The sequence below is a fragment of the Cryptotermes secundus genome, unplaced genomic scaffold (genome assembly GCF_002891405.2).
Source record: "Cryptotermes secundus unplaced genomic scaffold, Csec_1.0 scaffold1247, whole genome shotgun sequence".
Taxonomy (NCBI): domain Eukaryota; kingdom Metazoa; phylum Arthropoda; class Insecta; order Blattodea; family Kalotermitidae; genus Cryptotermes; species Cryptotermes secundus.
The window spans coordinates 115,573-140,233 of NW_019724605.1; the positions used below are offsets into that span (position 1 = coordinate 115,573).

General features: G+C 38.5%; 2 protein-coding genes and 1 long non-coding RNA gene across 6 annotated transcripts in view; 2 read left to right on the forward strand and 1 right to left on the reverse strand.

Annotated features, from left to right (window-relative positions):
- LOC111862544 (protein hook) overlaps nucleotides 1-24,661 on the forward strand; it is a 55,875-nt gene that overhangs the window by 13,140 nt on the left and 18,074 nt on the right. The window contains exon 2 of one of the 4 annotated variants that reach the window (XM_033750712.1): nucleotides 19,092-19,704. The exons of 2 other annotated variants lie outside the window; for them this stretch is intronic. In XM_033750712.1, the coding sequence (XP_033606603.1) occupies nucleotides 19,699-19,704 (6 nt within the window). In that variant the 5' untranslated portion in view covers nucleotides 19,092-19,698. Of the gene's footprint in view, nucleotides 1-19,091; nucleotides 19,705-21,783; nucleotides 21,805-24,661 lie in introns of those variants that run through there. One more of the 4 variants, XM_033750713.1, reaches the window with a different exon arrangement.
- Nucleotides 8,534-18,293, reverse strand: LOC111862542 (centromere-associated protein E). Its single transcript, XM_023848032.2, has 2 exons — nucleotides 13,870-18,293; nucleotides 8,534-9,798 (listed from the first exon to the last, which is right to left on the reverse strand). Exon 1 carries the CDS (start codon nucleotides 17,654-17,656, stop codon nucleotides 14,357-14,359), a length of 3,300 nt encoding a protein of 1,099 aa, XP_023703800.1. The 5' UTR covers nucleotides 17,657-18,293; the 3' UTR covers nucleotides 8,534-9,798; nucleotides 13,870-14,356.
- Nucleotides 22,441-24,119, forward strand: LOC111862545. The gene is made up of 2 exons (XR_002842443.2): nucleotides 22,441-22,615; nucleotides 22,742-24,119. It is a non-coding gene; the product is annotated as an uncharacterized LOC111862545 (long non-coding RNA).

Below are 24,661 nucleotides of genomic sequence, written 5' to 3' on the forward strand. Positions count from 1 at the left end.
AAAAAACAACATTCCAGTGATGGAACATCCACCGTATTCTCCGGACCTAGCACCGTGCGACTTTTTTCTCTTCCCAAAAATCAAGTCTGCGCTGAAAGGGACCAGGTTCGAGTCCGTGGATGCAGTGAAAGCAAAAGCGACGCAACTCTTGAAGAGCATAACACAAGATGACCTGCAGCACTGCTTCCAACAGTGGAAAATTCGCATGGAGCGGTGTAGGGATCGGGGAGGGGACTACATTGAAGGGGATAACATTTCGACTGTCTGATTTTTTTTTAATAAAGGGTTGGAGCATGAATCCGGTTTCTTTATTGCCACACCTTGTATCTTAGCCACGATGCAGCTGTCTGCTCATTCAAATAGAAGGGGCAATAAACTTTTGCAGCTCTAACGGAAGGTCTTAGCACTGAAGAAGGGACCCCTCTAGCTTTCTCTTGAATAGCCATGTGTTCATTCTGTCCTTCAGTCAAAAGATTTCGAAAATCCGAAGAGTGTAAGCAGGGCTAGCAGAAGACCAAATGATTTTATTGCTTCCATCTGTTTTATGACACCAGGGACTGCTAAAATTCGTCAGGTGTTACAAACAGAAATTAAGTTATAATGCAGAACAACTCTGTGAAGAACTGGGAAACCATTTTTGCAGTACGCATCAAAATTAAAACAAAAAATTGAAAATAGAGTATAACACTTTGTATTAAAAATTTCAAATCTTCTGTTATAATATGCGACACTATGTTCTTTGCTGATATAAACAAAGTTAATATCATCCATTTATCATAAAAATTGAGCAAGATACAGCATTTTTAAACACAACGCTTAAAATTGATTAAGCGCCTAGTAGGAACAGACATTTAAACGCAGAGTAGCAACGGGCATTTAAACGCGCACCAGTAGCGGGCATTTAAATAAACTCCAGCCAGCTCAAGTTTACCACTATTTCGAAGTCCAGCGTTTAAAGGTTAATACATCTTGATAACAATCATGTTTTAAATACAACTCATGATGCTACTGAGGCATTTTCAAAGCATTTTCAATCGGTTTATAACAGTCCTTTCTCGGGAACCTTTTCTCCTGTCAATATACTGAAATTTAATCCTTAATTCCTATTTTAAACTTCAATGTTTAGAATGAAATGGATGCGGCCATTGAAATCAGTTGGGCTTGACGGTACGTTGAGTGTTGTTATAAAGTGTTCCTCTCAAATTTTTGCAACTGTCCTCAAGTTTGTTATTAAATGGAGCATATCTCAGTCTAACTTGTGGAAGCAAGCACTTATTGTCCATGTTTTTGAGAGAGGAAGAACTTTCTCTGTTGGAAATTACAGACCCATACCTATTCTTAACCACTTTTCCAACATTTTTTAATACCTGACCATGTTTCTCACTTTTAAAAATCAAAATTATACTTTTCCCACCATTGCCGTTACCAATTTAGTCACTTTCCTCAACTTTGTTGCCCCTTTAGTCTGTTTTCAAGGTCAACTTGACTCCGTTTATTTTGATTTTATCATTGCTTTTGACATTCTTCAATATGCGCTGCTGCTTCATGAACACGGTAGTTATGTATTATCTTCCTATTATTTAAATTGGTTGCTCAGTTTTCTAACTGATGGCTGGTATACTTAGGTCACCTTTTGCTTTGCTGTCAGGCATACTCCAAAGGTCAGTTTTAGGGTCTTTGCTTTTCAAGATTTTTGTAAATGATTTGTGTGACGTAATTAATCCAACTGTCTTAATTTTTCTGATGACCCTAAAGTCTATCGAGCTATTAATTCATCTAGTGACTGTTTACATTTGGGGGCACGTGGTAGTGTAGTTGGTTGAGGCACTGTGCTACAAAGAGGAAGGTCATGGATTCGAGTCCCGATGAGATGCGTTTTTTTTTTATTCAATTTACCTAACCCTTCCAGCCACACTATGGCTCAGGGGTTGACTCAGCCTCTAGAAATTAGTACCAGGAATCTTCCTGGAGAGTAATGGGCGGTCAGTGCGTAAGGCTGACCTTACCGCCATCTGTGAGCTGATTGTCGAGAGAAAATATGGGATTCTCGACATCTGACAAAACTGTGGGCCTGTTAGAGGGATAGCTTTACACTTTTACTGTTTACGTTCAAAGTCAGATCTTGATTTTGTACATGAATGGTGTTTGCCAAATTTTATGAAGCCTAACTATAGTAACATTGTATTTATGTTGTTACCAGGAAAACAAAAGTTTTAAACTATGAATTCAGACATGAAAATTGTTTTCTATTGTGAACAGATCATATTAATGATCTGGGTGTCCGTATGTTTATTGTCACAGAGACATATTGATATGAAGGACAAATTAATAAGATTACAACAAGAAATAAAGCTAGCTGGGCTAAATATCAATGTAAATAAAATTAAAAGAGACTGGAATAAATGCTCAAATAGAAGAGGAACTACCCATCACTAACAAAGAAATTGAACAGGTAGAGAGTTCTATATACCTGGGAAGCATAGTAACGCAAGATGGAGGAACAAACAAAGCAAATATCACTTTAAAATTATATCAGGTATGGAAGAACAAGTCTTTCAAAGAAAACTAAATTACGGATGTTTAATCCTAATGTAAAATCTGTACTCCTTTATGCCTGTGAAACATGGAAAGTATTAAAAACAAGCTGTCTCTCTCTCTCTTCTGGGTGATAATTAAAATTTTATGACTTCCCCATGTACTCTTCACAACCACTGCAGTGAGAATTTCAAACCCTAGAAACGTTTATAAAACTACGGCAGCACCTACGCTTACATATGATCAGAAATTTGGACCACTAAAAAAACAGGAAACAAAAACTGAAACTGGAGGTGTGTAGATGGCTACACAAGGAAGGAAGAAATAAGAATTAGTAAAATTATGGAAGTGCTGAACATCTTTAACCTAAATAACAAAATTCTAAAATCTGGATCGCAATGGACATATCATGCGCAATGAAAGGGAAACAGGCAGAGTCCGAAGAAAATCGTAACATAGAACCCAAAAAGAGATGAACTATAGGAAACCCACTATTAAGATGGAGGGGCTAACATACTCTTCAAGAGGATGGAACAGACCACGAATGGCCGAATCCATGAAGATGTTGATAATAAAGTAACTGACCATGAAGGAGGTGACCCTTCTTGAGAAGCCGCCAATTGTGCAGCTACTCAAGAACATCCCAGCATTTTATGGAACCCAAAGGTTCATCAGCATGTTCACAAGAGCACCCCACTGGTCTCTATCCTGAACCAGATCAATCAGCTCCATACAACCTACCCATGTCTTGGTCTTCCTAGTTGACTTTCCTTCTGGCTTTCCACCAATATTCTATATGCATTCCTCTTATCTCCCACTCATGCTACATGCTCGGTCCATCTCATCCACCTTGTCTTGATCATTCCTGTTATGTTTAACAAGGAGTACCAGTTATGAGGCTCCTCATTATGCAATCTTCTCCAGTCTCCCATCACATCATTTCTCTTCGGCCCAAATATTCTCAGCAGCCTGTTCTCAAACTTCATAAAACTGCTGCGCTGCATCTAGTTATCAAGTGTGGGAGTGTTGTTCACTGTTGCTGTGTATGATTACCAACTCCCTGCTGAGTTGGTCTGTTCGGTCATCACGCATCTGTCTACAGACAACAGCAACCTATCTGTATCCAGTATGGACAAAAATATGGAAACACCCAACAAAAAACATATTACCATGACTAATATGGTGTAAGACAACCTCTGGCTTGCAGAAGTGCTTGAAGTCTCCTTGGAATGGATAAATGAAGATCCTGTATGATTTGCAAGGGAATCTTGTACCATTCTTCCAGCAAAACATTGGCAAGTACTATTAACAATGATGGAGGTGGATAGTGTGCACGCAGATTGCTCTCCAAAACAGACCACAAAGGCTCAATAATATTGATATCTGGTGATTGTGGGGGCCATGGCAGACGTGAAACTCAGGTTCGTGCTCAGAAAACCAGTCCTGGATGATGTGAGCTATGTGAACACAGGCATTGTTGGCTTGGTAAATGGCATCACCATTAGGGAACAAAGTTTGCACCATGGGATGGACCTGGTTGCCCCAAATGGTCAGATGGTCATTGGCAGTGATTGAATTGAATTGAATTGAATTTATTTACATTCTATAAATCCTAAGTAGGTTAGTACCTTTGGATACAGAACAAGTCAAAAGGTTACATACATAAGTACAGGCAATTTTAGCTTAAAAATTAATATAACTTAATTTTACATCATTCTCTATTTACATTGAAGTATTCATCTAAAGAGTAGAAGGAATGAGCATGTAGATAATTCTTTAACTCTGATTTAAACTTTTCAGTATCATTGCCCAAGTTTTTAATACTTTGTGGCAGATTGTTGAACACTTTTATGCCAGTAAAGTAGACTCCTTTTTGATATACTGATAAAGTTGATGAGGGTAGGTGGAAGTTATATTTTTGTCTAGTATTCATGTTATAGACATCAGAATTTAATTTGAATTTATCTTTGTTGTAAACAACAAATAAGAGAAGCGATAATATGTATTGCGATTGAAGAGGTAGAATTTTTAATTTCTTAAATAATTCTCTACATGAATCTCTACTTCTACATCCTGTAATGATTCTAATTATATTCTTTTGTATTTTAAAAATTATTACACTATGTGAAGAGTTCCCCCAAAATATTAATCCATAGTTCATAATAGAATGAAAGTAGGCATGGTAAACCATCTTCAATGTTTCCTGTGACATAAAAGGCTTAATTGATCTCATCGCATAGCAAGCTGCATTTAATTTAGGTATAATTTGTTCAATATGTATTTTCCAAGACAGTGTACTGTCTACATGTATTCCAAGGAATTTTGTATCAAGTACTTTACAGATTAATTTGTTGGCATAACTGATGTCCAGATCAATTTGGTGGTTGTTTTTAGTTGTGAATGATATGTAATGGGTTTTATCAAAATTTAATGAGAGTAAATTGGCTTCGAACCATCTGTTTAAGGCTTCAAATACAATATTTATGTCATTTTTAAAGTTTTCAAATTTAGAGTTCTTAAATATTATACTAGTGTCATCTGCATATAGAATTGGTTTAGATTTATTGTTGATGGTTTTAGATAGATCATTTATGTAGAGAAGAAAAAGTAAGGGACCTAAAATTGATCCTTGTGGAACACCGTGCTTTATAATTCCCCAGTTTGAAAATGCATTATGACTGGAGTTTTTATTATTTATTTCAACTCTTTGATACCTGTTTTTGAGGTATGATTTGATCCATTCATTAGCTTTGCCAGTTATTCCATAGAAATTTAATTTCGATAGTAAGATATCATGATTAACACAATCGAAAGCTTTTGCTAGATCACAGAAAATCCCTCCCACAATTAATCTGTCATTGAGAGCACTTAAAATATCGTTAGTTAGTTCATAGGTTGCTTTTTCTGTTGTTAGGTCTTTCCTAAATCCAAATTGCTCTTTGACTAATATGTTGTTAGAATTTAAGTGTTCAAGTAGTCTATTATACATAACTTTTTCAAAGACTTTTGAGAATGAAGTCAATATGGATATTGGTCTGTAATTAGAGATGCATTTTCTCTCTCCTTTTTTAAAAAGTGGTTTCATTACAGCGTATTTTAAGCGTTGAGGAAAAGTACCTGATGATAAAGATTTATTACATAGATGATTCAAGGGTGAACTGATGTAAACAGAGCTTGCTTTAAGTAATTTGGTAGAGATTTCATCATATCCATGTGAATTTTTGGGCTTAAGGGATTTAATAATGTTTTCAATTTCCTTCCTTGTTGAGAATTTGAGATTGATATTTGGAAATGAATTGTTAAAGGCACGAGACAGATAGTATATTGGATTATTATTATTATTATTATTATTATTATTATTATTATTGGAATATGTTTTCTCAGCTAATGAAAGGAAATATTCATTAAATGCACTTGCGATAGCTTGTGGATTGTTAGTGGACTTCCCTTCAATATTCAAACTTTGTACGTCTTCATTAACAGATTTCTTTCCTGATTCAACTTTCACAATATCCCAGGTGGTTTTAATTTTATTGTTTGATTTTAGAATTTGGCTGTTATAGTTATTCTGTTTGGCTTCTTTAATGACTTTTGACAAAATTTTACAGTACATTTTGTAGTGACTTTTTAGTCTTGGATCATTACTGTCCCTACTGGCCAAATATAGTTGTCTTTTGTGTTTACATGAAGTTTTTATTCCAATTGTTATCCAGGTGGATTTGTTTTTATTTTCATTTTTGACTATTTTTAAGGGAAAGCTTGAATAAAAGATCCTCAAGTATGTGTTCAGAAAGCAATTAAATTTAGAATCAATATTATTGCTGTCAAATACATTGTCCCATGATTCATTACTTAATTTTGTGACAAAATCTGCCATCGTATGCTTGTTGATTTTCCTTACTGTTTGATATTGTTGATTACTGGGCTGAAGGTCAATATTATTTATTTCTATGAGTTGAGCATCATGATCGGATAAGCCATTTATAAAGGGTCCTACAGTATAGTCTCTTAATTTTGAGTTATCAATGAATATATTATCTATCGCTGAACTAGAATTATTTTGAACTCTTGTGGGAAAGTTAACAGTACTGGAGAGATTGTAAGATGATAACAAAGAGTCTAAATTTAGTTTCCTATTACTGTCGATGAGATAGTTTATATTTATATCACCACAAATTATAAATTCAACTTTTGAACTATGCAGTACATTTAGGATGGTTTCTAATCTATTTATAAAGTGATTGAAGTTTCCAGATGGGGCTCTATATAAAGTCAGTATACAAATATTAGAAAAAGGAGAGTCTAACTTTAGAGCACATGCTTCCAGATCCTGGTCTTTGCAATAATCTTCTAAATTTATTTTAGCAAAATTTAGGTTTTCATGTACAAAAATACTCACTCCTCCTTTCGCCAGTGTTTTCCTACAGTATCTAGCACCTAAATTATAATTTTCTAAGTGAAGATGTTCTAATTCCAGCTGTTTCATGTGATGTTCAGTAAGGCACAGTATGTGTGGAAGACCTGAATTCATGGAGCTTATTAGTTCATTTGTTTTCTTTCTCAATCCTCTTATATTCTGATGGAATATTCTTAGTACTTTATTATTCATTGAATTTAGTAGACTGCAATTACCTTTTCCGATTTCTATTGGTTCGCTTACATTATTGTCTGAAAGATTAGTTTATTTTGCAATTTCTTTTACTTGATAAACTTTACTTGACCTTGCAGCGTATTGTAGAGGTTGTACAGGTAGTGGTATTGGGCAGATATGACAGTGTCACTTACAGACGTCGCTAAAATAAACACTTCAATTCAGGCATGCATTTCACAAGGTGTAAGGCATGTATATGTGTGTGTGTGTGTGAGTTGGCATATACATTCATCCGTGCATGCACATTTTTTTAATTGGACGACACTGTCAGTAGCTCACACCAGTGGGACGATTTATGAATAATGATATGCAAGGAATATAAAAGGAGTCAGTCCTGGGCTAGTCTGAGGTACTATCCTGCTCTTTGCCTGGAGGGACTAGATAAAATCATCAGGAAACTCACCCAGGACAGCCTGTATCTAGACAAAGACTTTGATTCTCTGCAATGTTTCAGAGGGATATAAAGGAGATCTACATAGGTCATACTGAAAGTCATGAGCAAAAATTTTTTGTAAAGTAACATACTTTATTATTGACAAACCAAATACACCACCTCAATCTACAGACCTTTCTTTATTTTACCACATAATCGCCACTTCTTTGTACACATTTCTCCCAGCGTTCTGGGAGTTTGAAAATTCCCCTTCTGTAAAATTCTGTTCCAGCCATCCGAAGACACTGACGCACTGCTTTCTGAATTCAGCGTGCTCATGAAAGTGTGTGCATGGGTGCGAGCAGTGTTCAAAAATGGGTGAAACATTTTAAAGATGGGAACACCAGCATCGAAGATGATCCTCAGAGCGGTCGTCCTCGAACAGCCTCAACTGAACACAACAAGGAAAGAGTGGATGAGATCATTCAAGATGACAGGCATGTGACTGTAGACCCAATAGCCTGAAAACTTGGAAAAGGGCACAGTGCAGTACAGGAGATGATTGAAAGCTTGGGATATAGGAAAATTTGTGCTCGTTGGGTCCCGCAGTTATTGACCAAAGACCACAAAGGTCACATTGGAAGCAATTGCAAAGATGGGATGGGAAGTTCTTCCACACCCCTCGTATAGCCCTAATCTGGCACCCTCCGACTACCATCTTTTCGGATTTGTGAAGGATCAACTGTGTGGACAACATTTTGAGACAAGGGAGGCAATTCAGAAAGCAGTGCGTCAGTGTCTTCGGATGGCTGGAATGGAATTTTACAGAAGGGGAATTTTCAAACTCCCAGAACGCTGGGAGAAATGTGTACAAAGAAGTGGCGATTATGTGGAAAAATAAAGAAAGGTCTGTAGATTGAGGTGGTGTATTTGGTTTGTCAATAATAAAGCATGTTACTTTACAAAAAATTGTTGCTCATGACTTTCAGTACGACCCTCATACATGCATGCATGTGTATGTTAGTCACTTAACATACAGTGAATATCGTTGTGAGTCCTGCAGGACCAAGAATGACCATGCTTGCAAGGACCAGCAGCAATTTACCTGTCATGAGTGTGTGCGCGCCCGCGTGCAGTGATGTTCTTATGACACTCTTAGTACTGTGTACCCTGCAGTGTCAAATGACAGATGATGAATTTGGAAGGAAGCAGTGCTTTCCTAATTGATGTATTATCCTGGCATTTTTGCAGAGGGAAACCACAAAAAACTTAATTTATGAGGGAGAGTCAGTAAATCAGCCACAAATGGAAGTAAAGCAGTTGTAGTGGACATAACAGGTTCCCTATGTGTATCACTAGATAGAAACACAGCTCTGCTTTATGACAGTCTATGTAGTACTCTTAGAGTTAAGAGATACATTCAAAAATCGTGGGGTGACCACTGTTATAGAATAAGATGTTTATAAGACTGTTTTACAGGGGACTGGATGGGCACTGCCTAGGCGTCTATTGTATGTACATTAATTTTATCAAAATAAAAAAGTCTAGGCAGCAGGCATGCATGCAGATGTTCTAAGGCTGGTTTCATTAGTTAAAATGGCAACTATGCTTGAGGTGTATGGTACTGAAGAGCAGAGTTAGTGTTTATCGCGTAAAGCTTTTCACAACTGGAATTGAAACATTCCAGTTCACTTTCAACAAAAAATTTAAGGTTATGCCATCAACTGGGAAGGTGATGCCTGCCTACTGTCCATTTGCATCAGTGGGTATCCATTACCACCACATTTCATGGAAACTGCATTCAACAAGGACAGGGAATAGTCTTGCCGAGATGCGTAACTACCAGCTTCTACAGAACTTTCTTAAATGAACATAAGATACACAATTCATGATTTTATTATTTATGAAGACGAGGAATGTACATTGTATTTGGGGAAGTACAGTGTGTGAAATCAAAACCAGAACTGATGTAAGGACATTCACAATCAGGCCTTAGTTCTCACTGTTTGATGCACCAAGTCTGTCACCATCTGCAAGAGCTGCACATCTCAAACGTTCCTTCCAAGCAGAAGCCTAATCTTTGATTCATTTTTGGGCATAGTCAATAATCTTGTGTCCTGGGAGATTACTCAGATCCATTTCTGTTAACATAATTTGATGACATCCTGAAGGTTCAGCATTAACACATTCCTTGATTCACAGATGTCTTGTTTCATACTCAAGTATTCAGACACAGCTTCTGTAAACACACAAAACTGAAGTCACATTTCCTCCAGGTAAACCTAACTCAACAGAGATAACATTGTAACTACAGACTTCCATCATACAAGTGTCTCAGTTCAGTTCAAGGGCAGCCATGTCCGTCAAACGGAAACGTTAATACTAGCGGGGCTGAATGTCTGCTGAATTGAAACCTCCATTATGGTGGGTGGGAGGAGGGAAACAAATTAGAAGTATGTAAGATTTGAGGTTTTCACGGCAGTGACTATGGAGAAAGCAGTCTTCTGGGATTTGGCACCGTGTATATGTGGTGTTAACCAACGTTTCGGAGGANAGCCTTAATATAAATAAGCCCTTTAAGATTACTTTCCAAACTGAGCGATCCCAACCAATTATCTCACTGTAGGTTGACATGAAAAGAAAGACAAATACCCATAAAATCAGAAGAAGATTAACTATATCAGGAAGGATCAGAGACAGAAGGAATATCTTTCACAACAAAGACTTGAATCGGTTCTGATGGTTTCTCCATTTGGCCCATATCACTTCACTGTAAGAGGCTTTCTAGCAATAAGAAATTCCTGTGCAGACTGGCTGTCAGGACTGCCACTGACAGATGTGTACTGCAAAAGGGGTTCACTGACTGTTGGTAGTACATTGTCTATCAGGCCAATTTCCTGAAAATGTGGGACAGTTAAATATTTGGGAAGGACAGTAAAAAATCAAAATATGATTCAGGATGAAATTAAGAGGCATTTCAATTTGTGTAATGCCTGCTACCATTCAATTTGTAACCTTTCGTCTTTGCAACTGATGTCTAAAAACGTAAAAATTACAATATACAAAACCATAATTTTGCCTGTTAGTCTGTATGGGTTGAAACTTGGTCTATGATATTAAGAGAGGAACATAGACTAATGGTCCTCAAGAACAGGGTGCTGAGGAGAATATTTGGATGACAGAAAATGAAGTGAGGTGACAGGAGGCTGGAAAAAACTGCACAATAAGGGGCTTCATAAAGTGCACACTCTGCGAAGTATAATTAGAATGATCACGTCAAGGAAGATGAGATGGGCAGGGCATGCAGCACGAATTGGGAGAAGAGGACCGCACATAGGATACTGTTTAGAAATCTGGATGGAAAGAGACCTCTAGGAACACCGTGGCTAGATAATATTAAAATGGATCTTAAAAGACATAGGATGGGGTGGTATGGACTAGATTGTACTGTTTCAGGATAGGGACGAAAGGAGGGCTCCTGTGAACTATTTAGGTTAATAGTATTATGTAAAATAAGTTTTTTGAAGTGTGCATAGTATATACAATATGTATAGGTTGCCAGATAAAAGGCTAAAAGGAATGAGACCAAAGAAGTTTGTTGGCTAAAAATTTAGTAGCCAAGAGACTGAAAAAACAACAAAAGGAAACGTCTTCTGAAGTATGTGAAATAAATGAATGTGCTTTGATAGAGAATTTCTCTTCAGCATCGTCTTCCCAGGCATGTGCATCCCAGACAAAGCTATCTTTTTTCTCTGACCAAAGAATTTATACTACCCTAGACAGTGAGTATCTGAATGATATGCCTAATTCTGATTATGTAATAGTCCATTCCAGCTTTTGGCAGCAAATAGGTAAAGGAGTGGGGGAAGTGATTTGAAAATAGAATTTTCACAATTCATAGGCTTTGCAGCTAAAGTAGCTGTAAAATGTACAGCTTGCTACAATACCTGCAGTGAAAATTATCCCAGCCCAAGGGTTGAATGCACCGAATCAAGTCGACCTCCGTTTGAAGTGAATCGCAAAATGTTAAACGCTTTTTTATCATTAGGTAAGGGTCATGCTGGGATGGAAAAATTCTGCATGGGTATGGGCATGACACTAGTCAGCTCTTCCTCGTACATGCCCATTTGCTGCAGACAGCAAAAGAAAATACAGGAATTCATCACAGTGTGTAGCAGGAAGCTCACACTGTTTTTCACCAGTCTTATGTAGCCACCGATCCAAGCCTGAGTGAAGATGACATTACTGAATGTCGAAGTGGTAAAGAAACTGATTCCATTATACACCACATTAGCTAATGATGCATTACATAGTCTTATTTGGACTGATTGTCCAAAAGACACATTTATTTCTAAAAAAATTAGACATTGGGGTCACTAATGCAGTGAGTGAGTTCAATATGGGCTGCATAGCAAGCCAGGAACTGAAAGAGGAAGCAACAAAATTGAAGTTCAGCCCAGCAGCTGAGAAAATAGGCAGAGCAAGGGATGACCGTCGCCTCGAGCGGAGCGCACATTGTGGTCAACCAGGCTCAAAATCTGCCAGAAAGAAGCTGAGGTTGTCCAAAGTAGCCGCAGAGGACAAGAAGAAGCTGAAAGAGGGTCCCACATATGGATCTGGTCAATTTTAATTGGATCTCACGTCAGAAAACAAAGATATTCTTTAACAAAATTTTAAAATTGATTTTCTCGATGTAAGTTGTTTGAACGTTTTCATAACTTCAAAAGGTTCCACATGATGCAGTTTTTTTCACCAACCTATATAAAATTTTACACACACACTTCCTATTTGCTTATGAACAAAATGACCATATTTCTTTTCTTTTGTTGCACTTCATTGATCTGAAAAATAGAATTAAAAACAAAAAAAATTAATTCTGACTATTATAGAAGTTAATATTTTTTCTCAGTAGTTAAGAAAGCAATAAAAATGATATGATAGAAGTTTTAATTTGTTTAGAATAAGCACAAAAATCCATATTTCATGGGTCAATTTTTAAAATTGCATCAGGGGGGGCATATTATTTTGCACATTAATATAACATATTAAAAATTAATATTTTGGAAACTATTCAAGCTAAAAATCTGAAAATTGGTACTGTATGTCATATTTGCATGCTAAACAACTGGTATAAATTTCAAACAAATCCAGTGAAAACTATATTTTTCAGTTTTCTCAGATGCACTAATTTAAAGGATGCAGTTACTTTCATTTGTATTCAGGGAAGAAAGTAATATACAAGGTCCGTATAAAAAGTATCGGGAAAATCTTTCCCTTACGTTACTGTACACCGCAGCACGCTCGCACCGCGCAGGCGTGGTAGTGGGGGTCTAACCTTTAACACGCGCCATTCGCCTGAGCGCGTTCGTAGAGGCCAGGCCGTGTTTTCAGTGGACCCCTGTCGAGTGAGTCGGTGCAAGCGCAGAATGCAGCGAACGATTGAACAGAGGTACGCCATCAAGTTTTGTGTTGGACTGGGGAAATCGGGTACGGAGACGTTGGGCATGATTCGCCAAGTGTTCAAGGATGAAAGCATGTCACAAACTGCAGTTTTTAAGTGGCACAAGCTCTTCAGAAGTGGCCGACAGAGTGTGGAGGATGAGCCCCGCGGTGGACGGCCGTCAACGTCAAGAACCGATGACAATGTGCAACGTGTGCGTGATGTACTCAGTTCAGACCGTTGGTTAAGTGTGCGCATGATTGCAGATCGTGTTGGCATTGATAAGATGACGGTGCACACCATTATCACGGAAGATTTGGCGATGTGAAAGGTCTGCGCGAAACTCATCCCAAAGGTCTTGACGGACGACCAAAAGCAGAGACGAGTGGCTGCTTGCAAAGACCTTCTGCAATGCGTTGAGGAAGACCCCAACCCCCCTACAGTCCCGACTTGGCACCAGCAGACTTTTTCCTGTTCCCGAAAGTGAAATCCTCCCTCGAAGGGCACCATCATGGGACCCTGAGTGCTGTCAAAGAGGCTTGCACGCGGACCCTTAAGGATCTTCCAGAATCCGCCTACCAGGGAGCCTTTGTGTCGTGGCAACGCCGTTGGCAAAAGTATATCGATGCACAAGGGATGTATTTTGAAGAATTTTGAGGCATTGTAGCAATATCTGAAATAAATCTATTTTCCTGGAACTCTTCCCGATACTTTTTATATGGACCTTGTATGATAACAACTCGAAACATAAGTAATTACTTAAAACAAAGAGTATTACACAACACACCATACTCTAATTACGTACTCTTAAGTTTGCTATGAAGCACAACATTCTAAGTTTCCATGGTAGGCTGAATCACAGTGACTTACCTGATTGTTTTCAGCATCTGTGTAAGAACTCAGTTCTAACCATCAGTGACTCTGTCTCATCCGCTACTACAGACAGGACCTTGTTCACCTCATCAGCGATTTCAAAGGACAGATTTAATTCTCATTGCCTCTGACTTCATCTTCATTTCCTGGATCGATAACACTTAAGACTCTTTCTCTTTATTCCAAAGATGTTCATTCTAACCTCCAGGCCTGCTATCTTATCTTTCTGCCTCTGAAGAACAACACATTCTTCTCTTAATGGCAGTAAAATTGTCTTTTGAAGTAAAAACATGCTCTTATAAACTTCATCAAAATCAATGTTGAAATCCTCTCGCTCTGAATTTAAAGTATTTCTTTTTGGGGGATATAGTATCAAGAGAGCGTTTGGAAATGTTACAGTTATTCTTACATAATTTTCAACGTAGCCTCCAATCTTACTCAATTTTGTTCCTCTGAAGAGCATCGCGCTCTGCTCTAATAACATTCAATTTTTTTTCAGGGTATTACATTCACTTCTAAGATCGTCAAAACCAGCTTTCAATTCATTGTGCTCAGATCTCAGATTATCTCTTTCCTGGGCCAACAGCAAGTAAGCTTCCTGAATACTGGACTCCTCATCCATCATCTTCTTCAATCTACACTCCAGGTCTACTAACTTAAGTTTATCCCTCTGAAGAACATCACACTTTTCTCTCATGACGTGTAAATTTTCCGTCACCGCATTGCATTTCCTTTTAAGTGCATTAAAATTAATTTTCAGCTTTTTGTGCTCTGATCCTAAAGCATATTTTTCCAGGGCTGATAGCAAGTACGCTTTCTGAACACGGGACTTTTCATTTACCATCATTTCAAATCTTCGCTCCAGGCCTGCAAACTTATCTTTGTCTCTCTGAAGATCATCACACTTTCCTTTCATGGCATTATGTTTATCCATCAAGGCTGTGCATCTCCTAATAAGTTCATCACGATTAACTCTCAATTCTTGTTCCTCTGGTTTAAAACTGTCTCCTTCCTGTCTGAATAGCAAGTAGGCTTTCTCAGTCCTGGACTCTTCGTCCAACATCATTTTCAGTGTACCCTCCAGGCATACAAACTTATCTTTGTCACTCTGAAGAGCATCTTGCTCTCCTTTGATGGCATTTAAACTATCCATCGAGTCACAACATTTCCCTTGAAGTTCATTGAAATAAACTTTGAATTCATCATGCTCTGATTTCAAAGTCTCTCTTTCCTGGTTCAATAGCAAGTAAGCTTTCTCACTTCTGGGTCCTCCTTCCAATATCATTTTCAGTCTTCTCACCAGGCCTACTAACTTATCTATGTCCCTCTGAAGAGTATCACGCTCTTCTCTAACAGCATTAAAATCATCTTGGAGAGCACTATATTCTCCCTTAAGTTCATAAAAATGAACTCTCAATTCCTCTCGCTCTGCCTCCACTCCTACCAACTTATCTTTGTCTCTCTGAAGTTTATCACACTCTTCTCTAACAGCATTCAGATTTTCTTGGAGAGCACTATATTTTCCCCTAAGTTCATAAAAATTAACTTTCAGTTGCTCTTGCTCTGCCACCATGCCTACCAAGTTGTCATTTTCTCTCTGGAGATCATTACACTTTCCTTTCAAGACATTTAAATTATTTATCAATACATTGCATTTCCTTTTAAGTTCATAAAAATTAACTTTCAGTTCTTCTTGCTCCAATTTCAAAGTATCTCTTTCCTCAGTCAATAGCAAGTAAGCTTTCTCAGTCCTGGACCCTTCATCCAACATCATTTTCAATTTAGCACCCAGGCATACAAACTTATCTTTCTCCCTCTGAAGAGCATCACACTTTCCTTTGATGACATTTAAATTACCTGCCAGGTCACTGCATTTCCTTATAAGTTCATCAGAGTAAATTTTCAATTCATCTTGCTCTGATCTCAAAGTATGTCTTTTCTGGGTCAGTACGAAGTAAGCTTTCTGAATACTGGACAGTTCATTTAATACCATTTTTAGTCTACCTGCTATGACTACTAACTTATTTTTGTCCCTCAGAAGAATAGCACCCTCTTCTCTAACAGCATTATAATTTTCTTGGAGAGCACTATATTCTCTCTTAAGTTCGTGAAAATTAACTTGCAATTCCTCTCTCTCTGCCTCCACTCCTACCAACTTAGCTTTATCTCTCTGAAGAGTATCACGCTCTTCTCTAACAGCATTAAAATTTTCATGCAAAGCACTACATTCTCTCTTAAGTTCGTGAAAATTGACTTTCAATTCCTCTCGCTCTGCCTCCACTCCTACCAACTTATCTTTGTCTCTCTGAAGAGTATCACGCTCTTCTCTAACAGCATTAAAATTTTCATGGAGAGCACTATATTCTATCTTAAGTTCGTTAAAATTAACTTCAAGTTCCTCTCGCTCTGCCTCCACTCCTACCAACTTATCTTTGTCTCTCTGAAGAGTATCACGCTCTTCTCTAACAGCATTAAAATTTTCTTGGAGAGCACTATATTCTGTCTTAAGTTTATAAAAATTAACTTTCAGTTCCTCTCGCTCTGTCTCCACTCCTACCAACTTATCTCTTTCCGTCTGAAGAGCATCACACTTTCCTTTCATGGCATTTAAATTATCTGTTAGGGCACTGCATTTCCTTTTAACTTCATCAAAATTAACATTCAATTCTTCTTGCTCTAATTTCAAAGTGTCTCTTTCTTGGGTTAACAGTAAGTATGCTTTCTGAACATGGGACTCTTCATTCAACACCATTTTCAATTTATCCTCCATGCTTATTAACTTATCTCTGTCCCTCTTAAGAGCATCACACTTCCCATTGATGACACTTAAATTATCTGTCATGGAATTGCATTTCCTTTGTAGTTCATCAAAATTAACTTTCAGTTCTTCTTGATCTGATTTCAAAATGTCTCCTTCCTGAGCCAATAGCATGTAAGCTTTCTGAGTACTGGACTCTTGAACCAACATCTTTTTCAGTGTATCCTGCAGGTCTAACTTATCTTTGTTGCTCTGAAGAACATCACACTTTCCTTTGGTGACATTTAAATTATCTGTCAGCAAACTGCATTTCCATTGTAGTTCATCAAAATTAACCGTCAATTCTTTGTGCTCTGAGCTCAGAGTATCTCTCTCTTTGGTCAATAGCAAATAAGCTTTCTGAATGCTGAAGTCCTCATCCAACAACAATTCCAGTGTACCCTCCAGGCCTACCAATTTATCCTTGTCACTCTGAAGAGTACCACACTCTTCTCTAACTGCATTCATATTTTCTTGGAGGGCATTATATTCTCTTCTAAGTTCATCAGAATTAAGTTTCAATTCCTCTTTCTCTGCCTCCAGGCCCACTATCTTATCTTGGTCACTCTGAATAGCATCACACTTTCCACTGATGGCATTTAAATTATCTGCCAGTGCAATGCTTTTCATTTTAAGTTCATCAAAATTGACTTTCAGTTCTTTGTGATCTGATCTCAAAGTATCTCTTTCCTGGGCCAATAGGTAGTAAGCTTTCTGAATACTGGACTCTTCATCCAACATCATTTTCAACCTATCCTCCAGGTCTAGTAACTTATCTTTGTGCCTCTGAACGGTATTCAAATTTTCTTGGAGGGCACTCTGTTCTCTTTGAAGTTCATAAGAATTAACTTTCAATTCCTTATTCTCTGACCTCAAACCATCACTTTCCAGAGGTACTAAAAGCTTCTCCTTTTGAAGCCCATTACAACACTTCACCATGGCCCATTGCTCATCTTCTGTGCCAGGCTGCAGCGTATCCTTCCCCATTGCTATGTCTGTGGTACCATCAAATCCTTCTTCTTTCCCCCTTCTCTGTTGATCCTGTAACAAATTTCATAGTGTACATTAGAAATTTGCAACAGTCAGTTTTAAAGCTATTAAATAACACTGAAACAGAACTATGGCAGTTCCTTCTTATGTTTTAACCAGTGCATCAGTCATTAATTACTACTTTGCACCACAGCAAGCAAAAAAATAAATTAGTTTAGTGAACATTTACAGGTGTAGTTAAAGACTGTCCTTAGGTCTGATGGCTCCAGCTACCTGTGCTTTGAATCAGAGAAGTTTACACTGAGGTATTTCCATATGGGACAGCAGTCACAGAACATTTCAAGTACTGCTTCACAGTTTCCAGTTAGATATCCAGCTGTCTGTTTGCAGAGTGTATTGTGTCTGTACATGGTCATCCTGTGAAAATGAGTTCCTCTTTCTGAGTCTCACCTATACAGTTTCGAGAAACAAACTTGTAGGATACCACAGTGATAAAAAAATGACATGTCATCAATAAGGGTGTGTGATTTATGTGACATCGTTCACTTCCTAAACAAAACAGGCTGGGAATAAAGGTAGCACCAACAGTTCTGCCTTCTGGAATAAAACACCATGTAGTCCATTACAAGTGAATTGACATTTTGGAGGAAAATGTTACCTCCATCTTCGCAGTCGAAGAATAAACTAAGCAAGAAACCAGCGTGAAGCAAGTAGCACACACAACAGGGACCAAACCACCATTCCATGCTTCCTACATTCCAGCATCACAGACTATCTGATGTTAGCTATAACTTTTCGCAATCACTGCTGTGAGAATCTCAGCTCCTACAAAGGTAGCATCATATGATTTATATTTAAACAAAGGGTAAGCATGCTGAAAGAGTGAAATGTGAGATCACATTTTGACAATAAACGTAAATCACTCAAATTTCATCCAATAGTATGACGACAAATTCAGAAAACAAAACACAGCTTCTCTGGTTCAACAACTGGAAGACTGATACATATATATATATAATGTATATAAAAAGGAGCTGAGCCTTCAGAAGAAGCCACTTAAGTAAGCTTTGACATGTCCCACTTACAAATTGAGTCACTGAGGCATTGTACTCAAGACAGATTTCTGAATAAACCACTTACTTGTGGCATCACAAAACCCATGTTTCAGAAACTACAGGAAAAGTGTTTAGCCTTTATTCTGAACCAAATGGCAGTGCAAAAAAAAACGTTAAATCTCTACTTTCTGAGAGATGGAGGGGGTGCTGGGAATTCTGCTCTCAAGGGACTGAGAGCTGAGCTGATGCTTGGCCATGTAGGAGCTCTGCTGTCCCTGGTGTACACAACAGAAGGCAGTTGAAGGGTCCCAATTATTGATACTCCAGGGAGGCTGTCTCTTCCTGACTGAAAGGTTCACATGCTCTTCTGTTTGAAGGTGGGAGCCAGACCCTCTCACGGGCTCCCTGTCTAATACAACAATTAGAACTTCACCTCTCATCAAACCTCCATTTTGGATTAGGATACAATGGAACTGATGATAAGAATAAGAAATATACTACTGAGGGTGAACTGTGGGTAAAATTGTAAGAGGTCTCCATGTAAAAATGCCTAATCTGACAACCAAGAGGAAGAATGGGACATTCTAGTGAAGAAGCAAGTCAGGTAGAGGAATGCTATCTTCAAGGTATCTGAGGCCACAGTTGGAGCCCATTCGCATGTCCAGCTGGGATCAGCAGTGGAGGCCTCTAATTTCCTGTCAATAAATGATGGTGGGTTGCTGTAGACATCCAACCATCAGTAATCAGAGAAAAGTAGATTCTCCTCCTGCATTGGAGGACAGTCTTTGGGCCCTCTGCTGCTCAGAAGCAGCAGCTATCACCTCTCAGGGGCTCTGGTGAGAGCCAGGTGAGAGTAAGATTGAAAAAGGTGTCATGATGAGGGTGAGCAGTCTGACCATCAATAAGTGTTGGGGGGATCAGCTATCCATCAGTGAATGACAGTGGCTGACTGGCATATCCTGACTTCCAAGAGAAGAGGATATTATGTTGGTGAGTTGGTTGGGCATGGATTAGACATCTCTAACTCTGCATGGGTACGGCTACAGAGAGCGAAGTTTAGAAACACTGAATAACAATCAATCTAGGGCTGTGCCATGGCTCTGGCGGTTAGTGGCTGGCTTCCCACTGCGGCAGTATGGGTTTGAGCCCAGGTCAGGTCATGTGGGATTTGTGGTGGACAAAGTGGCACTGGGGCACCTTTTCTCTGAGTACTTCCATTTGCCCTTTATTTCACTACTTGCTCCACAGTCACCTTCATCTATTATCTGGGCCTGGTACAATAGGCCAATAGTGGCCACAGTACCAAGTGGATTCAGTCTCACCCCAATAAGAATAACAGTAAAAAAATTACAGTCAATCTACTTGATTAAAATCAGATATTTCATATCACTGTCATGCCATTCAGTGTGTGTATGGTTTTCATGGACAGCAGATTGTTATTTAGTGGTTCTCGAGAAGGATTCTGCTCTATGTAATTACTTAGTTCTACCTGACACACTTCTCAAATAACTGCACGAAAAACACTTATTTATGGTGTGATTACATATTCATGTATTCAGTAATATCTCTAAAACTGTTCGATTCCAGTTTCCTCCAGAATTCACAAAGGTCACTTGATCTCCTAACGAATGCTATCAAATGTTCTCTGTACAGTTACAGCTCACACATAGACACAATCACATTGGCAAAGATACTCAAAGATATGAGGATCCTATCCAAAAGATAATGCCCAAGGAATGAAACATCTATTTCACACTTCTACTAAAACAAGAAATTAAGTTCTACTTTTGTGATGTTTATTTGCCACAGTCAGTAAATATGCAACCAGTAAATGTTTCGCCATAGACAGCTCAAAAATTTAGGATTCACATCAATATACTTAAGTGATTGAAAGTAAAAAAAAAAGTAAAGATATCCCTATAACAGGCTGTAGAGGCCCAAAGGGTTATGAGATGTTGACGTGCCCAGATTTTCTAGACAATTGGCTCATAGATGGCAGTAAGGTTGTTAGCCTTACACCCTGGCCGCCCTTTACCCCCAAGAATATTCCTGGTACTAATTTCTGTTGAAGGCCGAGTCAACCCCAGGGCCATAGTTTGGCTGGGAGGATTAGGTAAATTGAAAAAAATCCACCTCATCTCTCATAGACCCATGTGTTTGAGTGGTGTAAGTGCTTCAGAGAGGGCAGCGTGTGCGTGGAGAATGAACCAAATGATCATTGTCCGCGAACATCCGTCACCGAGCCAAACATTGATCGTGCAGACGTGCTTATTTGTGAGAATAGGCTCATCACTATCAAGGAACTTGGAGCAGTGCTATCCATCAGTGTTGGTGGTGTAGAAGACATTGTGAAATACCACCTGCACTATTGCAAGGTGAATGCACGGTGGGTACCACACACTTTGACGGACATGAACAAAATGGTGGTCGTGCAAGCTGCCAGTCGTCTCTTGCAGCAGTTTGAAGATGAAGGTGATGAATTTTTGAAGTCTGTAGTGACCACCGATGAAACGTGGGTGCACTACTTCATTCCCGAGTCCCAGCAGTCTTCACACGAGTGGCAGCATACAAGTTCTCCCAAACCCAAGAAAGCGCGGAGGAGCCATTCAGCAGGAAAAGTGATGGCAACGTTCTTCTGGGACTGGCAGGGGGTTATCCATGTAGACTTTCTGGCAGATGCCAGAACAGTCAATGCAGCTTATTACTCAGAACTCCTGGCAACAAACGTGAAGGAAAAGATCCGATCCAAGCGGAAGACACGTGGAAAGCGGGTAGCCTTCCTTCAAGACAATGCACACCCCCATACAGCCAAAACAACAATGGAAACCTTCTGGAAACTGAAATGGACCTTCTGACACATCCGCCGTACAGTCCCGATTTGGTCCCGAGTGATTTCTACCTGTTCGGAAGGCTCAAATCAGACTTGCAAGGCATGCGGTTTGTGAACAACACCACCATCATCCAGACTGTTTGGGGTGAATACGCCTCCAGCCAGAAGCCTTTTTTGAAAAGGGCATCAGGATGCTTCCAGAACTTTGGAAAAAATGTGTTGACTCTGGAGGGGAGTACGTTGAAGACTGACATGTGCAAGTAAGTGTTTGGCAATTATGTTCCCCCCCCCAGACCCAGTCATATTTGAACCACCTTGTATTATTACAATTGGCAGATCTGGAAAAAGAAAGGCAAGGAGGAGCTTCACAGTTTCTGTTAAAACACCAAAAGGGATAAAGTAGAAAGTTACTTTGAAAGGAACTATAGGAATGGATCTTCTACATGGTTCCATGAGATAAAAATGAACCGTCATGCTGTTGAGTCAATTAACTGTATGAGAGCAGGCCACTCCAGTCTTAAAGCAAGCTTAGATTTAGCATTATGTCCAGTGGCGTAGCATGACTACCGAAAGCAGGGAAGCAACTTTATATACGTGTATATAAATTTTTTCTACATACCCTATAATTTCTATCTTCTATTTAAAAGAAAACAGCTAATAGTTTAATATGTATTGTATATTTAAGCTAATATATTAAAATAACACCTCATTATCAACACAATTTTATAGCCATCAAATGACAGGGTTGTGAACCTGGAATATAATTAATGCTTACTTGTTTATAATTCAGCTCGATTCTTCTGTTTTTCTTGGCAAACAGATCAATAACCTCATCTAGAAAGGTGGGTTTGGACTGCAGTTTGTTTAGGAAGGACTTTTCAATGTTCATCAAAGCCAATGATGACAACCTATCCTGGTTCTGCGAATTTCTTAAGTAGATTTTTAATCTCTTCAGAGCTGAAAATGAGCGTTCATCTGCAGAACTTGTCGCTGGTATTGTTAATACTAGCTCACATAATTTGAAGATTTGCGGGAAAACGCATGATAACTGAAGAGCATACATATATTGATGTAAGTCATACACACTATCTTTTGCCATATCTGGGTCCGAAAACATTACTAAAAGTTCACTCTTTAAGGCAACAAAGTCAAAAAATGCACCATAATTTTCTTTTAAACAGGAAAATGCTTTTTCAGGAAATGAGGTTCTATACATGGGAAAGTATCTGGCATCAAGAAGACTCAAGAAGAGGAGCGTAGCGTTCTCCGAAAATCTAACAGAGACATTCTGACACACGACATCAATAATTTCACAGAACAGCCGTTTATAGGAGTTTTTTCTTTCTTCTCCACTCATTGAGTCAATGCGAATTCTTTTGGGTCGAGTTGGGCCATTTGAATCGAAGACATTTTCCATTTCACTCCAAAGGTGGTCAAATCCTCCCCTTAATCTTTGCATGTGATGCTTAAATTCGTCTATTTTGGTATTGCAAAAAGCTATATCAGATCTCTTAGTTTGTAGGATTTTGAAAAGAGCGCCAGAATATGGAAAAATTGAAGAAAATATTTTCAGCATGAAATTGAAATCGAAATCCCTTAGAAGAGAGAGAAGTCCGCGTGCAGAAGAAATTGTTTCTACATCCCATTCTTCTGGTTCCTCTATTATAGACACAAGAAGATTCTCAATTCCTTCTCTGTATTCATGCACAGTTTCAGCAAGTCGGCTATGGTACTGCCATCGAGTAGGTGCGATAGAAGGAAATCTTTTCCTAAGGTGGGAATCCAATGCTTCAGTCCTTTTTGTGGACTTGGCAAAAAAAGTTCTAAAGCCAGAGAGAGTAGCAAAGAAGACCTTAACTTCCTTAATAAAACTAGCAGATTGTGCTAAGACTAAATTTAGTCTATGCGCATAACAATGAACAAAAATGGCGTTTGGGTACTGCTCGCGAATTTTTGCTTGTACTCCTGCATGTTGTGATGCCATAACAGCAGCACCATCATAAGTCTGTGCAATGAGTTTGGGACCACATTCAAAATCATTTAAAATCTCAAGAGCATGGTTAAACAAGGAATTGGCAGAACGGTCAGAGCTCACGTCTGTAAAACGCAGAAACCTTTCTTCAACATTGCCATCAGCTGTCACATATCGAAGAACTGAAGCCAACTGACACTTATTCATCACATCTGAAGTCTCATCAAGAATTAAAGAAACATAATTAGCCTTTGAAATTTCCTTTTTAATTTCCATTGTCATCAATTCAGATACAGAATGTATCAGTTCATTTTGGATGTCAGGAGAAGAACCACGGAAAGCAGTTGAAGACTCTAAATGATTGTGTAAATCAGAATCATAACGTGCCAGCATATTTAAAACCTCAATGTAATTTCCTCTATTAACAGATGCCACGCTTTCATCATGTCCCCGAAATGCTAAACCCTGAGAGCCCAGAAAACAAACTGCTGTAATTAATTGGCCTACAAATTTCCTGTTCTGTTTCACAGCTTCATTGTGTTTTTCAATTGACTGTTTGTATTGGCTGCTTAGAGAAAATTCAATCCTTCTGTTTTTACCAAACAGTGTAATTTCTTTAAGACAAGCAATGTGATTAACTGAATGCCCATGTCTTTTGCCAGATTTGTAAATGTTGTTAATGTCATTGTAACCAGCACTGTTAAACACGTGTTTTTCTTTAGAAAACAAGAGACAAGGCCAACAGAATAATTTGTTTAGTTTATCACACCCACACAACCATGGAATAGCCTCATATAAACTGGTATTGAAATGCCGTGTGCAAGATTTCACTTTTGTATGTAAAGTTAGATTAGGCTTAGGTGCACCTTCTTCTATTATCTTAAGTTTCTCATTATAACTGAGTGAACTGAACGGTGTTTGAAGAAGTTTTTCAATCACACAGTGGTTATCACATGAAAGTGTCATGTTTCTATTTTTAACTTAACAGCAATCACAAAAACACTGGTCATAAAGTTATAATTACGCAAAGCAAAACAAATTCTGTATCGAGAAAAATACAGAATAATAACTAAACTGACTTGTGCATAAATGAGACGCTAACACCTTCTGAAAACTAATACACACGCTTAACTGCCAGGTCACAG

Coding starts and splice junctions, on each gene's coding strand:
- LOC111862542 (XM_023848032.2), bottom strand. CDS start 17,656: ATGGGGAAGGATACGCTGCAGCCTGGCACAGAAGATGAGCAATGGGCC.